General features: G+C 37.3%; 1 protein-coding gene across 3 annotated transcripts in view; it reads right to left on the bottom strand.

The window, feature by feature from the left end:
- diaph3 (diaphanous-related formin 3) overlaps positions 1–27,380 on the bottom strand; it is a 339,063-nt gene that overhangs the window by 133,407 nt on the left and 178,276 nt on the right. Inside the window, exon 17 of one of the 3 annotated variants that reach the window (XM_084101803.1) lies at positions 487–528. The exons of the other annotated variants lie outside the window; for them this stretch is intronic. Within the exon in view, the coding sequence (XP_083957929.1) occupies positions 487–528 (42 nt within the window). The remainder of the gene's footprint in view (positions 1–486; positions 529–27,380) is intronic. 3 annotated transcript variants of the gene reach the window in all.

Consider the following 27,380-nt stretch of genomic DNA (forward strand, 5'->3'; position numbering starts at 1 on the left):
TCATGTGAAAGCAATGCTAAATTTTCAACATCCATTACTCCAGGCTTAGTGTCACATGATCCTTCAGAAATCATTCTAATATGCCGATTTGTGCTCAAACATTTATAACAATTGTTGAAAACAGTTGTGTTGCTAAATATATTTTAAATGTCTTTCCTGTCATTTTTAATCTAATGTATCATTGAAGGAATTTAATGTATCCTTGTTGATCCTCATTCTTACTGAGCCCAAACTTTTGAATGATTTAGTGTGTTTATGGTTCCATTTCAGTCAGGATGCCTTCTAAGGCAGTTGTCTATGTAGGCAAGCAGACAACAAGTCAGCTCACTAGGTTTCAGAAGAGTGCTAATGAGTATTACTATCTGTCTTCTTTTAAACAGCCAATAGGTGGGGTCACCATGGGGGAGGGCTTGTGTTGGGAGGGAGGAGCCACATACAGAAAAACTTTGCTCTCCTACAAGCTCACACACACACACACACACTTACTGTACTTGGGTGGCTCTTCCGCAGGTTCACTCTCCTCAGACACTTTAGTGAGTGGAGAGTGAAGGGAGAAAGTAGAAAACAGAACAAGAATGCAAATAATAAAATTAGAGACAGCAGCCAACAGAAATAGACAGTAAGTGCCAGAAAAACAAGAGAAAATTAGACAGAAACAGTCAAATGAGCCTGAAGACCAAGAGGAAGTAGAGACATGATTTATCATATTCTACAATTAACTGTTAATTATGCTAAAACTCTGGAGCGGATACATTTGATTTGGCAAAATGTGAAATGGCTAAAACTTTTAAATGATGTAAATCATATCAAAAACAAATATTCTCTTTAAGTAATCCGTATGAAAGCAACGACATAGTTTCTCCAGTCTGAGCTAATTAACTCTAATGTGACCACGCCCACACGAGCGATTGACATGCAAATAGTCCACGTGGGCCTGTAAACGCCCTCATTACCTCAAAACAAAGAATCAGAGACTACAGTAACATATTTCTCTGCTTTTCGTCGAGACTGTGTTTGTGCTGTGCTGTTTTCCTTGGATTTACCTCAGAAGAATTAGAAGAACGCAATTTGAAGATGAGAAGATTTTTAAGGTAAGACATTTCCACTCCTAATAGTAAGCATGTTATTGTACATTGTAAAAACATGAAGCCTATGTCGTACATGTATATGTAGGCTATCTATATATAGACAGAAACATGTTGAAATGTGAACTAGAGGCAACCTTTCAATGCTAAATGTATATACATGTACGACACAAGGAAGCTTTCGATAATAAAACAGCATGATAAAAGTAGGCTAGTATGAGTGTTTACTCTAATATGGTGATTATTATAATGTTTAGACCTGAGTTTACTGTTAAATACTTTTATTCCTTTGTTTGTGGATATCTGCTCAAACGTAGATGGTAACAATAATGTTTCATAGTTTGGAACTGCTCGATCGCTTCAGTATATGTTCTCTGCACATTTTGAGTTTGAGTCAGTCGCGCTGTGCATTAGGCTTCATGTTTTTACTCCAATCTCATTTCATAACGCAATAACGAATGGAAACATTTGAGGTAACATATGATAATCAATATATTTTTCTCTAGTGTAGTGTTACTGATATGTTCCTTTTTAACGATGTATGGGCCGCCTGTTATCGGCTATTGTTAATATTATTTTATGCAGCACTGCACGTATATGCCGTGCAGAGCAACAAACCTGGTGTTCATTGTTTATATACGTGTGTGTGTGTGTGTGTGTGTGTGTGTGTGTGTGTGTGTGTGTATTTTGTACATTTTAAATCGCAATTTTAACCAGAAAAATCTAAAATGTATTCCCAAAATCGTGGAGCCCTATAGTTTCTCTTGATATCTGCATGTTCACAGGTGTTTATTTTTATTTTTTATACAGGGACCAGATGCCCCACTGATGAGTCCTGCTGACTTCAACATTCACATGAGTACATGAACATGGTAAATGGAAAATCAAACACCTTGGAAATGACAGGTATGTACTATGTTTCAGGAATGGCACAAAGGTGTGTGACTGTTCAAGTCTCTGTCTTTAGATCAGTGTGTTAAATAATGTGCTTTTTTGTCCTTTGTTGTGTGTTTGTATCTTTGTATGTTGTGTTGTAAATAAATCCAAACAATCAAAAAGTCATTCTTTTTTAAATCTCCTCATTCTTTGTGCAAGGTTCCTCATAATGATAGGGCCATTATGGTAGGGTCTTTGTCTTTCTCAGGTGTGAAAGCCATCAATATTAATGATGTGTTCACGCCTCCTTGCATAAAGCTTTCTTACACAAAACATGTCTTACAAATTTAAAATCGATATATTGTTTTATCTGAATGAGTTGTCAGGATGATTTTCACATGGTTTTTGAGCAAATATTCTAGGCTACGTGATACAATTTTCAAAAATCTTGTGAAGAAATAATCAGTATGGGTTTCATGACCTAATTTCAGTGACAATTTTTTTTCACAAACCACGCATAAACGTCATTATCTCAAAACTACAAACTTTTACATACATGCTGCTGACATATTATTGTAGCAGTGTTTGTGCTGAATACAGTGTAATCAGACTTTAGCCATGAAAATGTCACAATTAACAGAAATAAGAACAAATGTCAGAGCATGTCAGAACACCTCCAGGGCCCAGAAAACACCTCAGACCCCAGAGGGTTAAAGATTCATGTTCTTGATGTAATTGGAACAAATTGGCTGATTTATCCTGTATATCAGATGAGGATCTCAAAGATCAACTCAAGCGCTGAAAGACGTAACACATGAAATGCATGACAACATGCTCTGTTGGATCATTTGAGACCTGTGATGTACAGATATGTGAATGTGAACTCTGAAAGCACAGAGTCCGTGCGCAGCTGGAATATCGATCCGAAAGCTTGGCCCTCTCACCATCCCTCCATCTAGCCATCCTATCTGTATCACCCCTCTTCTAGAGAAAGAATAGAAAGCAAGTGTGTGTGGGATGAAGATATGCAGTATTGATCTGCTCATCATGACTAACAGCCGTGCCATCAAAACTACACCCATTCATTACACACACACAAGCACATGCACACTAAACACATACAAGTCAGATGATGCATGATTCATGGTGCCGTCTCTCAGAATCACACAAAACCAAAGTGTGTGTAACGGCCTTCTCTGAGACTTTAACTGCTTGAGTATATGGCTAATAAATTTATCATACTGTGGCCTCCTTAAAGTGTCTAAGGATTGTGTTTTCCAGCCTTTGAATGGGAAAGGATGTTGTAAAGAATTTAAGGAGTGGTTCATCCAAAAATGAAAGCTTTGTTGGAGGAAGTGAGCAAAAAGGCATCACTCACTGATAAATATTGCTCTCCAAAACAGGTTTAAAATCGTATTAGCACTAGACAATACTGATTTCCATCAAAGTGCTATATCATGTCTCTTAACTGATCATGAAGCGCCAAGCTTGAATATTGGGTATTGCAAATGAGATTTCTGAGCTCAAAAGTCTTGCACTATATAGTGTGTATGGACTACTTTTATGGTCCTCAGGGTATGCTTGTAGTCCACAGATTAAATTAAGTCAGGGGCTGGAATAAAATGAAGGTGGGTAAATGATGACAATAGAATGCTGCTGGGATGATGTAACATAGGATTTTTTTTTATTGACTTTTGAATTTTTGCAGAAAATAAGCTGTGTGACCAACAGAGCATGTGAGCGGAGTGGAGCGGTGAGAATCTCCGCTCATCGCTCACGGAACTGTTCACCCCTCCGCTCCCCCGCTCAAAGCTACATCAGGCCGCTCCGCTCATTATCGCTCAGCGCTCAATTCGCGCAAAAAAGGAAAAAAATCTACATGTAGGCTATATCACTTTTAGCTTAGACCACAGCCTTACCTCCTAAAGAACTAATGAGTAACAACATTTTTCAAATTGAAATGTTTTATTTCAAATTACAGGCTTATGTAAGAAGGAATATAGACCAATTTTGAGCCTACGTCACAGTTATGTCACAGCGTTAGCTGATGGCAAAACGAATGGAAAACTGGAGGCGGCCAATACAAACCAGCACAGATTCGGCTACATAATAAGGAGCTTAAATTATTATTATTGTTATTAAATGTCATTTTGTTGTGTTGTTGGGTGCAAGAATCGACGGAGTACAGGCTCCGATTTGAAATTTTATCGCATAATGTTTTCTAAATGATTGTGATTATTTGTGAATCATCATTGTTTTGACTGATTGTGACTATAACAGTTACTTTTTGAGGAACCTGAATATTACGCTATATTTAATTTACACTTTGTTACAAGTTACCGTATTCAATTTGCTAACCTTTTGTTTTCTTCCCAGCGTGTTCGCGTAGCTCACGTTCATGTTTTCGAGAGATGTGTCTTTTGAGATTCCAAAATGAATCTTTGCTGACTGAAACGATGTCTCCACATTCGTTTTCTTGTACCACATTATCATTGTTAGTTAGTTTTATTATATTAATAGTAGCCTAGCCTACACCTGTGTGACTTCTCATTTTCCTTTTTGAAGTAGCCTACTTTTTGAACTCCATTATTGAGCCGAGTTTTGACTGAAAATAGTCTACTGTTGATGACTATGCAAGACAGATGGATCCTGGTTTAGGTTTGACTGAGCATGCTTCAGACTCGTGGTGTGAGCTGAGCGAAATTGGAGCGAAATTGGAGCGGGAAATAAGGCGACGCTCCGTCCTTTTAAAAATGCCGCTCTGCGCTCTGTCGAAGATCCGCCCGCTCCCGCTCCCCGCTCGCTCCCGCTCGCTCCCGCTCCACTCCGCTCACCCGCTCGCTCCCGCTCCACTCCGCTCACATGCTCTGGTGACCAACTACATATTCATTTTGTTTCACAACATTCACATTCACAAATTTTATGAATTTTAAAGCAAAACAAAAGTATAAAGCAAAAGGTTGGCTACAAACGGTCACATGACTTCAATTTCACCACCACTATGCTACAAACAACTTTCATCTTTATTTAAAATCTACAAGTTGGAAAGATGGGAGTTGGAATAGTTTGCAAATGTACAAGCATAAACACAATGAGACTGTAAAAGTGAACCAGTGAGTAGATTACATGTTCAGTGCGATGGCATCGACAACCTCTATAGTCCCATTTAGCCACTTGTTATATATATATATTTTTTTATGCCATAGAATAAAATGAGAAAATATATTGAGCTTGTGTTAACCACAGACCTTGTTTCATGCACTTAACCAAAAACCCATTAAAAAAACTCAAGAGTTTGGGACACAAACCCAGAAGTGCAAAAAAGCTAAATCGCTTCTGGGTTTTAAGACTCATTCCTGCAGCACCAAATTAAAATTTTTGAACACCATCATGTGCCCATAAACCTATAGATTCTACTACAATAAACTAAACTATATATTGACTCACTTACGCAGCTGATTAATATTAACCAGAAAAATACATCTTGATGTAGACAAATAACAGTGGTTTAAAGGTCTTTCAGACAGGCAATTTTTCACATGCTATGTACTACACTGTCACCATATTAAAAGGGCACATTAAAGGCCAAGCAAAATTCACTAAAAGCTCTTTGAAAGAGTACTTGGTTTGCCTGGTGAGCAGAGTTGGAGCAAAAACGCCAATTCTGTGATTCCTGCCACACACTTGAAGTGAGAAGACATTAACCCCATCAATTAACATTTAGATCGCTAATGAAAGGGCAACTGACATGAAATGGTTTAACATGGTGTCTCCAAATGCCACGATGACTATATACATCTAATGAAGGACAGGTAATGATGCAGACGAGCGGGTCAATACCAAAGTATCTCACATGCAAATATAGGGTGTGAGCTAAACAGCATACTACACAATTTTTGGAGTGTATATGAATACTGTGCAAACTACAATGTTTCTGTATGCACGGAATACCTGGACGAGCAACTAAACTTGACAAGTTGTGCAGTGTACAACATATAGTATAGTATAGTATAGTATAGTATATAGTGCTAGCCCATAACACAATGCAATAACTGTAGAGCACTTTGGGCAAAAACGTTATTAAATGTGCAATATAAATACATAATAGTTGAAAGTTAAAGTTGCAATAAACTTAACCTTCCATGTCCAGTGTGATGACTGAAGTGGAATTTACAGTAGTAAATATTTTCTTGACTATTGTGATGCTAAAACTTCAAAAGACTTGAAGGTTCCGGAACGACTGATGAAATATGCACTATTTTGTACTTTTCCACAATACAGGAAGTATTTAGTATAGTATAAGAAGCGCTTTGAGTATTTGGTGCAGTTGGGTTTGGGCCAATTGACCTCCTAGACAAAATTCCCTCTATCATTCCCTCACCAAATCAGGCACAAAATAATCTTCTCAATAAATAGCATAACAATCTGATGTCTGACAGAAGAGGAGAACAAGAGTGATGAAGATCTAGAAAAATTACATTTTATCATCTTCCCCACCCCCCAAGTCTCTAGGGCTTGTCAACGAATATTCTAAATTCGAATATATATTCGAATAGTTTTAAAAAACACAAATTCGAATGTGAAAATTAATATTCGAATGTGGAAAAACCATAACGCCCGCGGTAGCAGAGGCGCGGCTGTCTGCTTTGCGAGTGGGCGCGCTGCCTGAGGGGTGAGGGACAGGTCACAGGAAGAAGCGTTAACGGTAAACAGAAACATTACTAAAGAGTAGGCTACTGTACTGACTGAATAGATATTGCGCAGCATGAATAAGGTAGGTTAGATACAGCAGTTCCATGCACTGCAGGCTTCCACTGGTTTGATTATTTACCGTTTCATGTCAAGGAAAAGTTCAATTTTTACCACAGCACAGCTCGCTCGGAGCGTTCAATGTCGGATTCGCGTCTACCGCGTCTAGTTGGACTCTTGAACATTTTGAATTCGCGCGTCAAAAGCAAAAGTTTGATGCGCGGAGAGCGTGCCGCCTCATTCGAGCCACAAGACCTCCAGACGCGCGTAAACGCGTCTTTACATCGACTTAACATTGAAATCACTCGCACCAGACGCTCTATTCGCGTTTGGTGTGTGAACGCAGCGGGTAAGGGCGAGAGAGAGAAAGAGTGCCTGCGAGTGAGCGAGCGAGAGTGGGGTCTGCGGTCTTGGCCATTAGGAGATTTACTTGTTTGTTTTTGTGAAGGTAATACGTTGTCAAATATGTTTAAACTTAAATAAACTACCTATACAAGTAGTTATGTCTCTTTGTATTAATTTGTCCTGTTATTGACGTAATGTGCGTCATTGACAAAATGGCAACCAGATGTTCGAATAGTTCGAATATTCGTGTGTTTTTTAGAGGGAATATTCGAACGTCATTTTTGAGCAATTTTGACAGCCCTACAAGTCTCCCTCTGTCGCTGTCTCTCTCTCTCTCTCTCTCTGTATGTCTCTCAGCATTGTGTTAAAGAGAATGGGAGATAAAATAAACAAGGATTGAAAGGGAATGAGGGATGGGCTGTCGGGCCCATGAGACAGCCTCCAGTGTTCCAGCTCGTCTGATCAAGGGCTGCTTAACCATACCACAACATTACAGCAATGCAACCGCAGCATCAATACTGTGATGCCGAGCTAAAGCCTTCATTTCACCAACATCAATCTTTGTCTTTTTCCATAGTCAGCATACAGACAAAAGCATTAGTAATCAGACCATCAAACTTATACAGACACGCACAAAAAAATAACTATGAAAGTTGTCATTGGTGCATGTGTGTTAAGCTAGTGTGCTAAGCTCTGATATGGAAGTTACTTTAGATGAACGCATCTGCAAACAACAAAACAAGCATGCACTTTTAAATAACAAATGAGAAACTTTGGTAACAGTTGCTGGCTCTGTGAATCGCATGAATGCTCAGCACGGGTCTCTCTGGCATTTTCAAGAATCCTCACTAAAGCCCACATTAAAAAGAGATTAAACCATCTGTGGAAATGAAATGAGGAGACATGCAATGATTATCATGATAAAGTGCATATTTATGATTGGTGATTTGGTGGCAGAGCTGGCAGGCTCAATTGTGTGTGTTTCCAATAATGCTGCAGTATTTGTAGAGATTTGTACGGGTAATAAGACGGGACCGCAGGGAGACAGTCAAAGGACCTGGCAACAGAAAAGGCCTGTAATGTTACAGAAAAACCCAACACTAATTAAACACTCTCCTCCTTTGCTCAGATTCTTTGTGCTGTAAATCATGGTCTATTCACCCATCTCCTACTGTCATCCATGGGATTCTGTTTCTCCTTACACTGTCCTGTCATCTCTCTTTTCAGTTGCTAGCTCTGTCCACCCAGGCAGACTTCTATCTCTGCTCTTGTTTGGTAAGTTTAAAGTTTAGTTGAGAAACAGGATGTGCAGTTTGTGGTCTGAATTAGGAGAGACTTGATTCCAGACGGAAGGTAGACAAACCAGTGTTTCCCACACATAGACTAATTTGTGGCGGTGCACCACAGAATCAACACCGGCAGCCACATATTGCGTTTCGTTATTCTTTTTTTTAAACGCTATTTAAAGGGGTGGTCAAATGCCTTTTTTCGAATGCTTGATTGTGTTTGTGGGGTGCACTGTAACATGTGTTCATGCTTCGTTTTTAAAAATTCGCATTATTTTTCACATATTTAACCATTATTCTACACTGCTCTGTCCCTCCTTGTAAAAACGGTCGGATGATTTCCGCGTTCTATGAAGCCCCCCCCCTTCAAAATACGCAATGGGCTCAGATTGGTTGGCTGGCCCAGTGTGTTGTGATTCGCTAACCACCGAGTACACGTTGTTCGGAAACGTCACGCCCCCTTATCTTTACCGGTAGTTTGTGCTTCAGTAAACAACGGCGTCAATATTTCCATACCAATTTGAGCCCGAATCAGACCCAGAGAATGTTAGTGGAGAGGATCGAGCAGAACCTGTTCAAGAACGGCTGTTAAAGGACGTTTCAGAAAGGTATGTTTTTAAAGACTGCAGATCGCTATATGACACTGTTACTTTTGTATATTTAGAACGATTGTAGCTAAATATCTGTCGCCTGAACTATTAATCCAATACGAACACTAAACATTGGCTTTACAACAGCCAAATCAAACACAAAACCATGTTTAGCATGCCTGTAGATAAACAATACATAAAAGCTATAATCAAAGAATAATTTACACTGATCACATAAACGCCAACACAATTAACAACCACGAACATTCCAAGTTCGCTGCGCTGGTGATATTAAACAGAAGTTTGTATGTGTTTGTCGGATAAGTATGAATTAACGTTAGCATTTAACAAACTGGTTTGTGGAGCCAAACAGCGTTGTCCTTCGTTTACTTCCTTGCTACAACGTACAATTAACAATACGAACTATTACAGGAAAACAGAACGACGAAAAATAAATCATACTGACAGGTTGTGGCCCGTAAACAGTTTCTGTTTTTAAAGTTGGAACTGCTCCATCTTTCAGGACTAGCTGTTGTGCGAATCCTTCATCGGAGGAGGGGTTTATGTAAATATTGGGCTTAGTGATGTCAGCAAGCCCGCAGGAATGTTGTGTAGTCCCTACTGGCCGTTTTTTGTAGTTCTTAGAAATTGATTTCTTTAAAAGCAAATATCTCCCTTTGCTTTAAACTTTGAAAGTTGTAACTTTGCAGATGTTGTTTATGCTCAAACAGCAACATTACACACTAACTAAAGTTAGAAAAGTGAAATCGTGTTTTACCACCCCTTTAAAACACGCAGCATATTCGTTCAGCTACATTTCCTTTCCCTGCTCTCCCTCCGTCTTTCTCGGCCGCCAAAATAATTTTTGTCCCGCCAAAGCCTTATTTGATCGGTGAGTGATGTAGATGATTGCTGCGCTTGTGACAGGGTGCATGTTACTGAAAGAACGATCAGAGAGCCCCGGCCGTGCACGCGCACTCTCACCGTCTTCAAAATGTCTTGCTCTCTCTCACTCCCTCGCGCATATTAATCAAAATCAATTGAGAATTGACACGATGGTAAAAGATCGGAAGACCGAAGTTCACGTGGAGCATTCAGAGATTTTTTCCCTGAATTACCGCTGGGTGTGAATTGTGCTAAAAAACATTGCCTTATCTTCTCTGAAAAGCGTTCCGCACATTCAGCTGAAATAAAAAACACATTGAATAAACAAAAAAAAACCTCACGAAACATCTGAATCTGTGTATAACAAATCGGTAACACTTTGCAATAAGGTCCCATTTATTAAACTCTAGTTAACTACATTAGTTAACATTAACTATTAATAAACTGCACTTCTACAGCATTTATTAATCTTTATTAATGTTAATTTCACCATTTACTATTAGCCTACATATTACATAGCCTACATAGCCTATATTGAAATCAAAAGTTGTATTTATTAACATTAGTTCGCCTAATGCACTGTGAAGTAACATGAACAAACAATGAACAGCTGTATTTTTATTAACTAAGATTAACAAAGATGAATAAATACAGTAACAAATGTATTGCTCATGGTTCATGTTAGTTAGCTTAATACATTAACTAATGTAAACAAATCAAACCAGTGGTAAAAATCACAGCTTTAAAAAAAAAAAAAAAAAAAAAAAAAAAGAGGCCAAGAAAGGATGACAGTGTCCGTCGGCCACCACCGAAGACCAGTTTTGACCCAGGAAAAACAAGAATTTTGACCCCTTAGCAAACAAGCGATTGCGCCTTCTTTAGAAAGTTAACTAGTCGCAAGTTTGCGGTAAAATGCAGTTGGGATGTCAAGGTCAAAACACTGTATAAGCTGTGAATCAAATAAAACTTATAAATAATGTTCTTACACTGAATGTTTGGATTTTGTGAAGGTGTGAATCATTTGTGATTAATATTTAATATAATAAAGTTCTGTGTAACGAATTATTAACGAAGGAATTATTTTGAATCACCAATATTTTGAAAAAAAAAAAATTGTGTTTATATACATATATATATTTTCTATATACATTACAGGCCAAAAGTTTGGAAACATTACTATTTTTAATGTTTTTTGAAAAGTTTCTTCTGCTCATCAAGCCTGCATTTATTTGATCAAAAATACAGAATAATATTGTGATATATTATTACAATTTAAAATAATTGGTTTTCAATTTATTATACTTTAAATTATCATTTATTTCTGTGATGCAAAGCTGAATTATCAGGATCATTACTCCAGTTTTCAGTGTCACATGTGACATCCAGTTTATCTCATGATCCTTTAGAAATCATTCTAATATTCTGATTTATTATGAGTGTTGGAAACAGTTCTGCTGCCTAATATATTTGATGAATAAAAGGTTAAAAAGAACTGCATTTATTCAAAATAAAAAAATATTTTCTAATAATATAAATCTTCTTTACGATCACTTTTTATCAATTTAACACATCCTTGCTGAATAAAAGTATTGATTTATTTCAAAAAAAAAAAAAAAAAAATTACTGACCCCAAATTACTGACCAGTAGTGTATATTGTTGTTACAAAAGATTTATATTTTTAAAACATTTGCTGCTTTTTGTTATGAAAAAAATATTAAGCAGCAGAACTGTTTCCAACTTTGATAATGAATCATCATATTAGAATGATTTCTAAAGGATCATGTGATAGACTGGAGTAATGATCCTGAAAATTCAGCTTTGCATCACAGAAATAAATGATAATTTAAAGTATAATAAATTGAAAACCAATTATTTTAAATTGTAATAATATATCACAATATAACTTTTTTTCTGTATTTTTGATCAAATAAATGCAGGCTTGATGAGCAGAAAAAACTTCTTTCAAAAACATTAAAAATAGTAATGTTTCCAAACTTTTGGCCTGTACTGTATATATTTAAATATGGTTTTGGAGTAAAAGTTTCAACCATGGCAGAATAAAAGCATGTCACCTGCAAGAGCCATGTGATCGCTCAAAGGACTAAAATTCTCTCCGCAGTGTTAATGCACATTTTCTACATGCAAAAAACACACACAAAGAGAGCGTAAAAAAAACCCCATTTCATCCTGTTTTCCTCCCTTTATTTCATTCTTTCCATCAGGGTGCGAGATAAGTGGATGAGAGGGAAAACAGGTCTATTATCAATTCCTCATTGCAAAAAGGAAAAGGACGAAGCGTGGATGAAAAATCATCTTTGCAAAATAAAGTCGCAGCTGCAAATGTATTTTAAACGAGCCACTACATTACGCTGCTGATGTAAGAGCCTCATACGACAAATTGTAAATAAATTGTGCTGCTTTTATTACGAGACTGCAGCAAACAGAGAAAGAGAGACAGGGAAACAGAAAAGGATATTAGAAAATAAGGAAGAGCAAAAAAAGGAGGAACAGTGATGCTGCGCATCACACTCTAAGAGAGAGAAAGGCAGAGCAGAGAAAGAGCTTCATTATGTCTATGTGATCAGAAGTAGATCCTTCACTGTCTAATCTCACTGTTTGCCTTCACACACACAAAAGAACACACATGCTCATCATTTATCACTCAACATCAACATCAATCTAAGCTCCATTACCCATGATCCTCTTTGACTAATCAACACCTGGGTAAGACTCCTGCTAACCTCTTTGACCTCTACTCTATCATTTGCTTTGCACACACACACACACACACAAAATGTGAACATAAACCCCTCACACATCTCTGACGAAACAGTCTCTGATGTGACTGTCAATTAAGAGGATCTAATGGGCACTAATGATTAAAAATTAAAATGAAGAAACAATAGAACTGCAGATTTGTTGTTTGATTGAAAAGCACCATTATCTAGAAGTGAGGAATGAGCTTGAACATGTAATGTAACAAAAATGAGGTTAAAAGTTTAAAGATATAACAAACATGAAAATAAAGACATCAAAAGAATATACACTAAAATTAAATGTTTAGGGTCGCTATGATTTATTTATTTTTTGCATCCAAAACTGCTTTTATTTTAACAAAATACAGCAAAAAAAGTAAAACTGTGAGATATTATTATTACAAATTAAAATGACTGTTTTCTATTTTAAGATATGATAAATAGGCATTGCTGAAAGAGTGGCTCCACTAGAATCAGTACTGTGTGTGTGTGGGGGGTTTATTCTGTCTGTGAGTGGACAGTGAGAATGGAGCATCCCGCTGCTATCACCCTGGGGTCCGACACAAAAGAGCCAAAGTAGATTAAAGGCTTTAGAGGTAATTCTGCCTGCTAATTTCCACACACATCCACACACGCAGTGAATGCATGTGAAGTTGTTGATAAAGCAAGTCCAATTTAAGTTTCATATATAACAACAAATGTAAGTGAGCGAGTATGGCTAAAGAAAATGGGCTGAATCACAGTGATATCTCTCTCTTACACGGACACAAACTGCTGAGATCATACTAAAGGACATATGCTGTCTGCAATACCCTAATGTTTATAGCTCACACAATTGTAAACACCACCCTGTTTAATGAGCTGTTTTCTCAGATTTAAGTCCTTTTCTTGTGGCATCTCTCTGTACAAATAGCTGTTTCCTGATTGTTATTTCTGGCTACTAGACAGCATTGTTTCAAAGAAACAAAGCTAATTATAGTGTCATATCTAATTTGAGAGTGGGGAGAAATACACTTCAAAAAATGCCTGCCTTTAAAACTTGTTTTCTTTCTCTCCCGTCTCTGCAGCTCAGTTGCTCTGATCATATGCTTGGAATTCTTTCCCGTCTCTTTCAGCTGGACTATGGCCTGTTATTATGCTACCTGAGAGCAGCTCTCCTAATTGGCCACTGCTGATTGTGTAACGGCTGATGGACTAAGGCCAGAGGTAGTCATTTGGCTGCACTTTTCCTAGTGACCAAGGTGTATTGGATGCTTCTAAGAGACAGAAACCCTGAGAGGTCTATACTCCCCTACAGAAAGCTGCAGCGAGATGGTTCTCGAGGGCTGGAAATAAGAGAAACATAGACGGGGAGAATGAGAGAGCCTACATACTCAGAAACACTAACTTATTGGACAAACCAGTGCTGCAGTGCTGGATACTGCATGCATTTTTAACATTGCTAAAAGTACACAAAACAGTAACATTTTCAGCTCATTTCAAGTCAAACAACTTGAATTAGTAGCTAGTTCATTCATTTATATTTACCAATTCACTAAGTGAGTGAGACCAATTCAGACCAATAACCAATTTGTGAATCTGTTCATGTTTCATTAAAAAGAGCCAATTCACCAGAGCCATTTTAGACATTACTGATCTCACTGTAATTACAGTATCATACAATTATTATGAAAATAATGATATACTCAAAATTGCAAAAATGTGAAAAGTATTTTTCTAAATATATACACAAATGAAGAATTTGAAGTAAATTTCCACACACATTTCTTCTTGATATTCAAAAAACAAAACAAAAATGCTGTGGATTCAAACTGTATTGTGGCAAGGACATTGCTGAAATTAAATAAATATATAACATTTAAGTTGCTTTCTGATTGCGGTTGATTCATATAATCAGCAAGCAAACAGCCAACATCAGGTCAAAGCCTCAGATGTCCAGCTGTGTCTGAGTGACTTTGAAACAAACCATTCTTCACTGGCAGAGATAAAATGCTTGAAGGGTTGTAGTCCAATCACTCAGGAGAGAGTTATGACAGCCGTGCTCACTCCAGGGGTTCTTAAGGACTTCATTACCCATTAGTCATCAGTGTGACGGCCCCTGAAGCAGCGGTGGTCTTGTGGAACGTTCTGGCACATGTTGACAGAGTGCTGAGAGAGTGTGTGGAAGTGTTTTAATCCCTGGCCACTCTGGGCCGTCACTGCATCGACCGGGGCGTTAGCGTCTGACAGGCTGATTAATAAGGAAAAAATGAGAGGAACCACACTGTCTTACAACTACTCCGAGTTTCACACCCTGCTGTGATAAAACACGAAATAACAAATATTTCAAACCCCATTATTGGGCTGAAGATTGGAGGGGCAGTGCTGTCTGGGCACACAACTGTTCAATCGTTCAACTACAAGAACAGAAAAAAAAAAGAAAAAAAATTTTCATCAGTCTTACAGAGAGGCAACAAAATCCACAAGAATGTTCAGAAGATACTGAGAGAAAGCCATTTCAATCCTTGGCCCAGTATACACATTAACTTTGATTGTAATTACATTCCCATTTACAACCAGTAGTAACATACATTGCAAATGTTTCTCCTTTGAATACATGAACTGTAGCGACTGAGACAAATCGGACACAATTATTTGGCATATGCACGAACAAATCTCTAAAAAACAGCCATCTGAGAGCTGTGCCATACTCATGAGTTGCAACTCATACAGTGACATTTGACACTCAAGGACCCAACAACGAATTCAATCTTCAACCACTTCAAGAATTGACCATGCAAGTATAAATTTCATGAGATACACTGAAATAAGCTGATGGTTCTTTTCATACTAAAATAGATCTTGCTCCAGAGTTCTATTTCCTGTTTCCGGTTCCATAACACTCACACCTTTACCTATGCATGTGGATGAATGTATGTATGTTTGTTTGTTTGTTTGTTTGTTTAGTTTATTTATGTTTGTGATTTAGTTAATAAAACTTGTGCACAATTATGAATTTGATTTCTGATCCTCTGTTTGCATACAAAGTCCCCTTTACGATCATGGTCTTGTTACATGCTTTTGCTGTACATAAGGAATAATTATCTTTCAGTGACCCTGAAAGATTCACTTTTCTTACAATAAATTAATAATCGAAGAGTTCTTTGGAACTGATTGATTGTAATATTAATTGGTCTTACCTCAAAGTTAATCTAATTAACTGACCCAAATATTAATAATTAATCATAATTGGAAATTATGGATTGTTATTAATATTCCCCTTTTGAGCTAATATTGTTACAGAACGTACTGTGACAGTTTGTCACTGCATGTTCATAAAGAGCAAAAAAAAGGACAAAAAAATCAAAATTACTATATCGAAAACTAAAAATATCTAAAATAACTACTCATACTTTAACTTAAAAAAAAAAGTACAGAACAACCTGATCAAGAGGAATGTTGAGGAGTACATCTGTGACAGAGGATCCATGTAACCCTCTAGTTCATAGATCACCTCTAGGATGTACAAATTACAGCCTTTTAACAGTTAGGTTAAAAGGCTAAACAAATTTGCACTCTCAACTCATATCAACTCATAGGAAACAAAGTTAAGATACAAACAGACATTCTTCAGTAATTTCGTCTTCTATTCCTTTTTAAAATCTTATTTTGCTGGCAATCAACAACAGCACATATTCAATCTGAGCTCATATTTAACTCTGTCTTGCATCACAAATGCTGATGGTTCGCTGTGTACTTGTAGCTCCTACAATGATTTTTAATGAGACCGGACATGGAAAACAGTCAAAAGCTGCGAGCACCCATTGTTTGTTCAGGGAAAGGGTAGAAAGATGAAATTACGGTTTGCAAACAAATGTTCGGTGGCAGAATGTAAAATTGGATTTTGATGATAGTTTAAAAAGAAGTCTATATTTTTTTTAACTATAAACCACATATATATATACATATATATATACATATATATATATATATATATATATATATATATATATATATATATATATATATATATATATATATATATATATTTATATTTAACCCCCTGAGGTCGGCAATCACGCCGGCGTGATCTGCTCGCTTTTTTTTTTATCAGTGTAAAAGAGACTCATAAATAGTCTGTTGACTTTGATTTTCCATAGGAGTTTCATACATCAATCGATCCTGTTAAGTGTATTTTTTTTTGTGTATACTCACAATAAAAACAAAGTGTTGTGCTTTTTGCCAAAAAAAGAAAAATAAACACAAAGCGAGTTCCGCCTTCTCTCTGTCAGTTAAGTCCATTCTGAAACGCGTCCGAAAATGAGCCATAACTCAGCGAATACTCAGTCAAACAGTCACACAGGCATGAAGCTTGAATTCTCTTCTTTTAAATGAAGTCATTTTTATAAAAAACAAATATTCTCAGTTTATGCAATCTGTATGAAAAGAGAGAGATGTCAGTCGTTCTCATCTCAGCTAATTATTTTTAATGTGACCCCGCCCACGGAGAGCGCGCGCTATTCAAACGCAAATGACTGAGGCAATCCACGCAAACCTGTGAACGCCCCCATATCAGCTCAAGAAAACACATCAAGTTTATTCAGATCATTGTACTTGTTTACACCGTCTCGCGGCGCTGTGAGGAATAATACTATCGAAATAATAATAATGGAAAATGTACCTCAGAAGTGCTGGTATTTCGAGGACAACGGATCCTGAGCTATGGAATACTGTAGTACGTTTTTTTTTCATTCTCAAGTGAATCGCGTTCCTGAGTGTGAATGAATGAATGGCAGAGATGCGCGCTGTGTACCACAACTGGCAAAGAGACGGTTTAAATTTGAATCGCGTTTCTGTGTGTGAATAAATGTTTCGCTTTTAGAAAACTGTATTGCTATACTGAGTAAAAATCGACTGAAATATGTTGAAATAAAATGTATTTGTATAAGCAACGTATTAAACTGCAAATTAACATTTATATTTCTTATAATAAAAACGAAAGACCTATGTTACAGACATATGAAAGACAACATTTCGTTGATTAGTTTTGGATAGATTATACATTTTTACTGTAAAATATCTGCCACATCAAATAAGCTTTTGTTTGCCAATTTTTGCTCATATGTTAAATATAGTATGTTTTGTCAAAAATAAAGTAATCAAATAATATGTTATAGTGTTTATTCCAATGTAGCCTAGGCTATATTCAAGTAATGAATCCTTAACTTTGAAATATGTATGATAAAATGTATACTTTAGTTTTTACAAAGAAAGATTACACTTGAATTGTTGTTGTAATTGTAACCTTTTTAATAAAAAAATATATATATTTACAAGGTAGATGTAAACAAACTATTAAAAGGTAAATATAAGCATTTTCTTTAAATAATTTTTATTGTGTTTTATTAGTGACAAATTTGGGGAGAGGATAAATATTCCAAAACTGAAAATACAGTATGAGAATTAACTGCACAATTACTAGACATGTTTTCCTTGGATATTATAGGCCAATTTTGCAAGCACAATTTGTGAAAAAAAAAGAAAAAAAAAAGAGATGCTTCCAACTGTTGCTCTTGCATTCTTTCTTGTGGCTCAGTCAAACACCTGAATGAATGGCTCATTAAGTATGCGGGCCCCATTGTCTACTCAGGTGCGAACCACTAAATATGCATGATGGTGTTGGCGCCCACTTCGCATATTGCCTTTCCAAACAGAAAGTGTTTTGCAAAATTTAAATCAATGTATTGTGTTATGTGAATGATTAGGGAGGATGATTTTCACATCATTTTGAAGAAAAAACTCTAGGCGACAACATTAGTCAAAAGTCTTATTGACACATATTTAGTATGTGTTTTGTGGCCTTATTTCAGAAACTTTAGTTTTTAGTTTTTTCAATAACCATACATAAACATTATTCTCTCAAAAATGCAAACATGTACATTCATGTTGCTCACATATTATGGTAGCCCTGTTTGTGCTAAATACACCTTTATTACACCTTTGCCATTAATATGTTTATAAGCAACTGAAAAAAGCACAAATGTCAGGGCATGTCAGAACATCTCAAGGACCCCAAAAACACCTTAGACCCCAGAGGGTTAATATATTATATTTATATTATATTTATATATATATTTATATATATATATTTATATATATATATATATATATATATATATATATATATATATATATATATATATATATATATATATATATATATATATATATATATATATATAAACACCATGAAGTCAAATTTGGTGCTCTGTCATTAACTGTATGTGTGCGCACTTTGATTGCTTGATGTGCATTAACTCATTGGATTACTACAAATAAATCATTATATTATATTATCTTTATTATATTATTGAAAATCCCATCCATAGTGATAAATGCGTTTGTTGTAATCTGTTCATACATGGAGTGATTGGCAGAGCCTTGTACTTGATTTCATGGCTATCTGGAAAACAGTGAAAATGCATTTTGTTATACATGTGGGATATCATGGTTAGCCGCCTGATTACTCTTGCTGAAATGAAAGCACTTGCTTGATTTCATGGGTATGGGCCAACAGCAGAATCCTCTCGCAAATATGACACTAGCACGGAGAGGAAGAGAGAGGCAAAAAAAAATAAAAAATTTGTGAAACTGCTCTAAGCATGGCTCATTTCATTATAATCTGTGGCTGCTGTACAAAAACAGAAAGTCTATGAATACAATGTGGACTAAACATGATTTCAGTTGCTAAGAATGAAAATTATGCCTCGATTCCCTTTCTCTCTTAAAAGGACACCGGTGTCGTCTGCATGAGAGATCACGTCCTAGTTGCCTGACCTTAATAACACATCTACACAATTAGCAGTGCTTGAAAAGAGCCAAGGCAGATGAGGCAGAGAGGAAGAGTGGCGTAAACGAGACTGAGTGGATGCCTCTAATAATGGGCTGTGCGCTTCTCCTCCATTAAGCCTGCACTGGTCAATCGGAGGACGTGGGGGACGGCAGCGCAGCGCCCACTGAAGTGCTCATCAGTCTTCGCTGATCTAATTAACATTATAAGATACGTCGCCCCACAGCTGTACCGAAGGTAAATGCAACAACCAGGCAGAACGAAACCCTCTAATCACGACACTGCTCAAATTTTTGCTATCAGATCCCTGATAAAGTTATCCAACAAGATATGATGGGGCAATTACAGTCACAACACTTGGCTGAATTAACAAATAATAGAGAGGCAGACATTGATTAGATTAAAATTACCATCTGCTAACAATGAGACGGCACTGATCGACGGTGAATTGGAACAAAGGCACGACGCTCATGTCGGATATATAAATCCATCTATCTATCTATAATCATAGCACAAGTACACACGCCGCACTCTGTGATGTGTAAAGGTGTGTATGGCAAATAAGGGAGGTGAGCAGCTCTTAACAATCAAGGGTGGTGATCACATCGGTGAGCACAAGCAGCCACGCCGAACCCGAAGCGCTCAGGGAGGGAGAACACAGGAGCTGGGTTGTGTGAAATTACACTTTTCAATCTACTCAATCTTTCTCTCCTATCATACACAATCATGCAGCACACCACTCAAAAAAAAGAGAGAAAGAGGTTGTCTTCTGTTCTTCTGCTGGCTTCTACTGTTGTGGTTAGTTTGGGAGCATAAATGGCTTGACTCGCATTTAAATGCACTCTCCACAGGCTGAGCTGTGGCAGAGGTGAAGAATTTTACAGAAAAAAAATTCATTTTAACTAAAAGCCAAAGAAAATGTTCCATTGATCAAAATATGACTAATGAGACGCACAGAGAGCAAAGGGTGAATATTCCAAAAATCACAGAGTGAGAAAGGCCTGCTAGTCTATTCTTCACCCCAACCTCAAAATCAACAATCAATTCAGGGAACAAAGGTGAATCACTGTCTGGAAAAATCTGGGTAACCTATGACAACTTTGTCGGTCTTTAGTCTGGAAGGAGCAGAGACAAGAAACAGCATTTTAGTATTCCCGTCATTCTTTAAAAAATGCAAAAACTTCCTATTGTTTTCTGTCAGAGGTGCTTTGAGGTTGACCTTGAGTCTGTGAGTCGTATGCACAGTGAGTGCGAATGGCACAGTCGTAGGGGGGCAGAGGTGCAAAAGAGGCAGGGAGTTCGGTGCGAGGCCTCTCTGATACTGCATTAGGGATGCAGTTACACATCCCGCAAAGCCAAAGGGAAATAAAAGGCAGGGAGGCTATTCAACAGCAACCAATTTTGAGGCCTCTAGGAGAGCAGGAGAAGGAGACGCATCTTAAAACCCCTGCCCTCTCGGAAATCCATCTTGTTACGGCCATCTAATAAACAATTCCATTACCTGGCTTCCCCAGGTGAAATTAAATGTCATGGTTAAGTGTGACATGGAGAGAAGGGAAATCAGCACAACTCCGCAGAAATTTCATAGCAGTCATTATCTGTGAGGGTCCATGCTGGAGCCCAGAGGCACAGGTAAGGGGGTTTCTCTTTTTCTGATTGATAACAAGGTCTCCACCAGCATTTCAGGACTACAAGCAACCGTAAACTCTCACGGTTGAGTCCTGAATAGTTTGATCATGCCGATCTACTGTTAAAGGGCTTTCAAGCCGACAGTGGTAAAAAATCGCTGGAGGTCTCCAAGTGTCTGCTGTGAGAGGCTAGTAGGCATTCCTGCTCAACAGCAGTATCCAACAGCATCAGACTGTGGATCACTAACAAAAAAAGATGCTTTAAAAAAAGAATAGCATTAGTGAAGACAGCTTGGTTTACATACAATTATCCCATCAACAAACATGGCTGGATTCACCTTCTTCACTGTGTGCACCAATTTAAATAAAGTTATGCTTTGCTTTGGCAACTTTGTTGCATCGGCAATATTGTGGTCATGTCACCTCAGGGGCTGGATTCATAAAACTTCATAACCATTTTTCATCTTATTTTATAAGTTAAGAAGAACATTTAAAATATTTTGTATTTATTTGCATGTATTAAAGGGCTAGATCACGTATACCTTTCTTCTGTGGAGCAAAAATAAATAGATTGGGAAAATGTATCAAATTTAAATAAATAAATATATATATAAATAATATTTATTTATTATAAAAAGTTAATTTTTACTTTGTTTATATAGTTTTTATTTTTTACCCAACAAACAGGATACTGATAATGCATTTTTACTTCTTGCGTACTCAATCTATGGCAAATTTTTGTGAAGGAAGACAAGCATGTGAAGTTTATCTTGTTTCAAACTGAAGCAAAACACTGTCTGAAGGTTTCCTGAAGAACTGAAAAGCTCTTAAACCTATTGTTGCGCCGGCGCCAATAAAGTCATGCAGATAGCAGATTTGAACAAAAAAAATCAAGTGCAAATACAAATACAAAAATAAGATGAGTAAAGAAAACAAATTAAATATAATAGTTGCTGAGTCTGTGATCTGAACACTTTACCTCAGAGCATCCGTTAACTGAATGAATTGAGAATATCACCTGAAAATCCGATAACATCAGCAATTTTCATTCAAGCAGCTGATTTCTGTAAATCAGTGTAAAATTAAATGTATATTGCAGCACAGGGTGAAGTTATTTACGATGATTTGAGACAAATATAATGTAAATTTAATATAAAACGATGTAAATGGCGCTCTGTGTCGCGGCAGGATTTTGAACAAGGTCCTGAGCCGTTGCTGGGTGCCGCGTACAGAGCCGAATGGTACCGCCGGTGTGTGTACACTCATAGAGAATAATGTGTTTGAATTTTAAAGACGTGGCACTGCGCTTCTCGTCCGGTGTGCGACCCCCTTCAAGGTGCTGTTTTCTTTGAAGCCGAAGAACTCCATACTGGCGAGCTTACTTTTTTCGGGTGTGGACAGAGTGTTTCACTCTAGCTGCGCGGGCGCGGACGAGCGCTGCGTCGTCGTCTTATTTGATAGGTGTCCGCGGGTGCACTGTGAATAGCTGTCAGCATGAATGCTCCTTTAAAACTAGTGGGCATGTTACCGTCATTGTATATCTGTTGAACTGCGTTGCATAGAAAGCCTACGCTTTGAAATCAGTGAGCTGAATGAGAAGTAACTCACTAGATGAATTATAACTGACAGCCTCTATCAAGAGCTGCATTAATGTGCGCTGAATCAAAATCATCCACTTACACATCCATATTTTCACAGCCTCAATATTTTCAAAGCAATATCAAAATGCTTTAATTTACCTGCTTGAGAAATGTTGACATCAAACTGCATACCGACATATTTTAAAAACCCCACTGATGTATCACCTATAGTGGACTGAAAGCTTAAAGAGCGTAATCACCTTTACAAGCTGTGAGAGCAGGTTTTCATAGGTCTTCCATTTAAGACGACCCACACGATTACGCTGAAAGCTTGTTGTTTGAGCCAGGTTCAGTCGTGTTACATGACAGCTTGATACTGTAAGTCCAGGCTAAATTAGTGGAGCTCCAAAGGACTGCAGAGCAGAAGTTGCAGTGACTGATGATGGGCCTCTGGGGCTGACACACTTCAGCCCTCTGGCAAAAACAGAAACTATCACCAGTTCTACCCTCTATTTCTTCTCTCTTTCACACAAAATGATGCCTTTGAGCATTCTGTTTTTATTTACTGAAAAATGTATATGTAAGGGGCTCCCCGAAGACAGAGAGCGATCACAGCATTTTCCAAAAACTTCTGATGTGTGACTCTGATGTGTGGCTTCAGGCTGAGTGTTCAGTTTGTTTCTCTTTCCATTTACGGCACCTCTGTCCTTTTTCAAAAGCATCAACACTTAACCTCAACAAGCTACACTTATCCTTTAAAATCAATGTCCTTTCTTCCTCAGATGGGACAAAATTGGTGTCACAGTGGAGAGGTGTGATTAAGCACTGAACTTCTGTGATATCTGCACTCCCTTGAAATAAACAAAGCTTTATAGGCCTTAAAGAGCTTTACATTCCTAAAAAAAATACCAGTGCTAGCAAAATAGCAAAAATAACAGTATTTGAGTATTTTTCTGTCTGACAAGAAGGAACACAAGACGACAGTATAAAATCTGAGTTCCCCCACTAAGCAAAAACAATATGGGCTTTCAGTAAATAAGTAGTGGTGGTGATAAGCCATCTTGCTATATATCTGTATTGTCAGATTTTTTATCAAAAGCTCGGTATGACACCTGCTCCACAAAGTAGAACAAACTGCACACTCATGTAAGTGAGTGATGTTTCTCTGTTAGTGGTCCTGCCCTTCTCTACAGCAGCACTCTGATCAGGCCGTCTGTGTTTGGTCCATGCCAGCTTTAACATTTATCTGTCTTCATCCAACTGCGCCTGCAATTTGGCCTCGTGCTGGGCTCTCTAAAAATGGCTTTTAATAACCGTCTGAATGGCACAAATATAAACAGAATCTGTCTTCTCATGGCCACCCTGCCACTCAGTTCCAGTCTGAAGGGGCGCGTGAAGCTAATTATCGAAAAACTAAAAGCAGCAATGCATTTCTTTGATTGAGATTTAATAAAGGAGAACAAGACAACATCCTCTCATGCTCTCTGTGTTTCAACTTGACTTGTAGTGTTGTGTATAAGGGGTAGGCAAAAATCTATTTAACAATATTCTAAACAAATGGGTCAATAATGCTAGTTAATATCTAAATCTATCTTTAAGGAAAGTTTAAAAAAAAAAGAAAAATGCAAGAAAACAAAAATACTTTTATAGAATTTTTATAGAAAAAAATACTAATATATATACACATCAGGGTTTCTGCAGGTATTTTCAAATTAAATTTAATTATTTTTAATGCCATTTTTATTTTATTTTTAATGCCATACATGACACTAACCACAGATAAAATACATATACATATAAATATATATAGCAATTACCAAACCGGTTCCGTGTGTTTATCACACTAACGTACATATTTTGCGACAGCAAATAAAAAGTATTATATATATGCACTATGTAAAAACACTAAATGTTCTTAAAAAGCAAAATATATATATTTTTTTCTGTTTTCAAATTTCAACCATGGGAATGGCCATTATCTAATATGTGTTGGAAACTACTGAAAACATTGTATTTTGCCCATCCCTAAAAATTAAGCAGACTGAATAATAATGTGTAAGAGAAAAGAAAATGTGATGGAGTGTGTTGAGCAACAACTACATAAGCAGAAAGATCCTGACTTCAAAGGCACAATGCTATTGACCAATCTCGGTGTGAGTAGCCTTGTTTCAAGGTCTTCATGGCAGTTCATGTTATGATAAAAAAAAAAAAATAACCGAGTGAAATAACCGGCCTTGTTTACCTTGATCCAGAGCAATACTGTGTTTTCAATCTGACCTTGTACAAGAGGCCTTCAGCGGTATTGAAGAGCACAAAATAATGGAACCCTCAAACATGGAAATTAATTTTGCAGTTGAAATACTTTTCATTAGCATGCTTGATCCGTTTTCTGTCCAAATCTCTATGGTCAAATCCTCTGATCTGCGAAAACAGCTCTTCTTAACACAGTTTGAAAATGTATACATCTATCAGACATCTCAAAGATTTGTATTGAGTTTAAAGAGTGGGAAAACTTTTTCTGATTCATATTCTGATTTAGACCCAGTTTCTGCAAACCAGAACAATCCTTTGAACCAATAAAATGTTCAGATCACCACTGAATAGTGAACCCTTATACTGCCTTTAAGAAAGGAATTTGATACAAAGGCAACATTCTATAATCTTTTTACAATACACTTAAGTTATTTATAACTCTTTTTCTTTAATATAGTAATTCTGAATGGAGAACAACAATTTGCCAAGAGTCATCTTTCACATGATACCATAATTATGCTTGACTTCATGAACCATCTATTTTAGATTAGGAATGACATTTCTTTTGTTTTGTTAAGCTGCTGCTATCTCAAAGAGATGCTGTTTGACCTTCCTTGGGCTGACAAACCTAGAATGGGTGAAATGTATTTTAAACACTGTTCCTAAGTTTTATGTTGTTGCTACGCTCACCTGCTAGCCAATATTAGTGTTGATATAGTGTTGTTTACAATAGCTTTTTTAAGCTCTCACTTTTGTAAGGCTGTTCAACACCCCTTGTGAAAATTAACCATGTTTTTGTGATCGATTACTGTTTGTATAACCATAGTTTTACGACAAATATCATGATTAAATGGTGGAAAACATCGTCCCTAATGTAAAAGTAAAACATACCACTCTGAAACGTCCTGTGAAATCCGTGCATGTTTGATAACATTTTCAGTGTCTGAACCGGGTTTGAAATTGCCACCATCCTTTATTTTTACACTAGAGCAGAACTCTCAGTTATAGAGGGGCGGGACATTTCCTGAACACACGCTAAGCGCTGCTCATCACAACACATTTCGTATTTTGGAAGGAGGGGCTTCATTGAAAGCAGAACTAAACAACGCTTTCGGGACAGACTGGAGAGAGAGGAACTGTAATAAATGTAAAATATGTGAAAATTCTAGTACACACAAAAAACAAAATCAAGACTTCATAAAAGGGCATAATAGGACCCCTTTAAGCAATTTTACCTGTTTCCAACATTAACAATAAAAAGAATTGTGTCTTGAACACCATCAGCATTTTAGAGGATCATGTGACACTGAAGTAACTGGAGAAATGACTGCAAAATATTCAGCAGGAATATACTATAAACTGTATTAAAATAGGATAGAATTTGATCCCCCCAAAAAAATGCAGCCTTTGGTGAGCAATAAGAGACTCCTTTCAAAATCATTTAAAAAAAACCTTGTCAACTACAAACTTTAGAACAGTAAGATATGATAAAGATATTTTCAATAAGATATGATAAAGAATGATACATACATAAAGTACCAATAGCACTACTGATGAACAAATTTTGACTTCATTGTGTCCAGGAAGGTGCCATACACACAGGCTCTAGTAAACCCAGTGCTGACAGAAAGGACACAGTGGTTCTGTCACGATGGGGCCAGTTTGACATTTAAATGACTTGTGTGCCCACAGCTGGAGACAGCTGGCACAACACCAGAGTGGCCACCGATTCGCTCTGGTCATAAACACTCATCACGGTACTGACAGGAAATGAGCGGGAAAACAGGCCCCCGCTGGTACAAGGAGAAGACGAGCCCAGATGCAGCTGCGTTCGGTCTGTAGACTGAATGACTGGTGGGAACACATCTGCCGTGAAAGGCGAGATGGATCTATTGTCGAATTTAAGTAGAACTCTGAAAATGTGAAATATCTGTCCACTCTAATCTCTCTCACGCTCCCACAAATGAGCAAGGACACCCGTGCGCATGCGCATCAATCAAGAGCTCCGCTGACCTCGGAAAAAGGTTGAGAGTGTAAACAATGACAATGATGTGAGCGCTTAAATTGATGTGCTTAGGGGGGAAAAAAGAGCCTCTGACATTTAAAGACAAGCAAATGAAGTTAGTCACAGGGCCCCTCCATAATGGCTAGTACACGGCTGGCCTGTGGGTAAGACGTGAGAAATGAGTGCACTTCAAATGGCAAATGAGGAGACGTCGATGAATGACTCATCGGACATGTGTGTTAAAAGACAGAGCAAAAAACACAGCACCACAACAATGAAAAGAAAGAGCGCAAGCAAAAAGCAAACTGACCTTTGGCTTCTGTTCCAGCAAGCAGACAGCAGGGCATTCAGTAAAAGAGAGAGAGAGAGAGAGAGCGTGAGAGAGAGAGCGAGAGAAGCAGGTAGCCATATGGACTGTCATGCTTTATGCTGAAATAAAAACTCTGAGCTGGGAGGTAAGTGAGTTAGCCAGTTGTCCATCTGCAGCATGTAATTCGGTTAAAAGGCTATTA

This window comes from Abramis brama, assembly GCF_963993115.1.
Source record: "Abramis brama genome assembly, chromosome: 23".
Classification (NCBI taxonomy): domain Eukaryota; kingdom Metazoa; phylum Chordata; class Actinopteri; order Cypriniformes; family Leuciscidae; genus Abramis; species Abramis brama.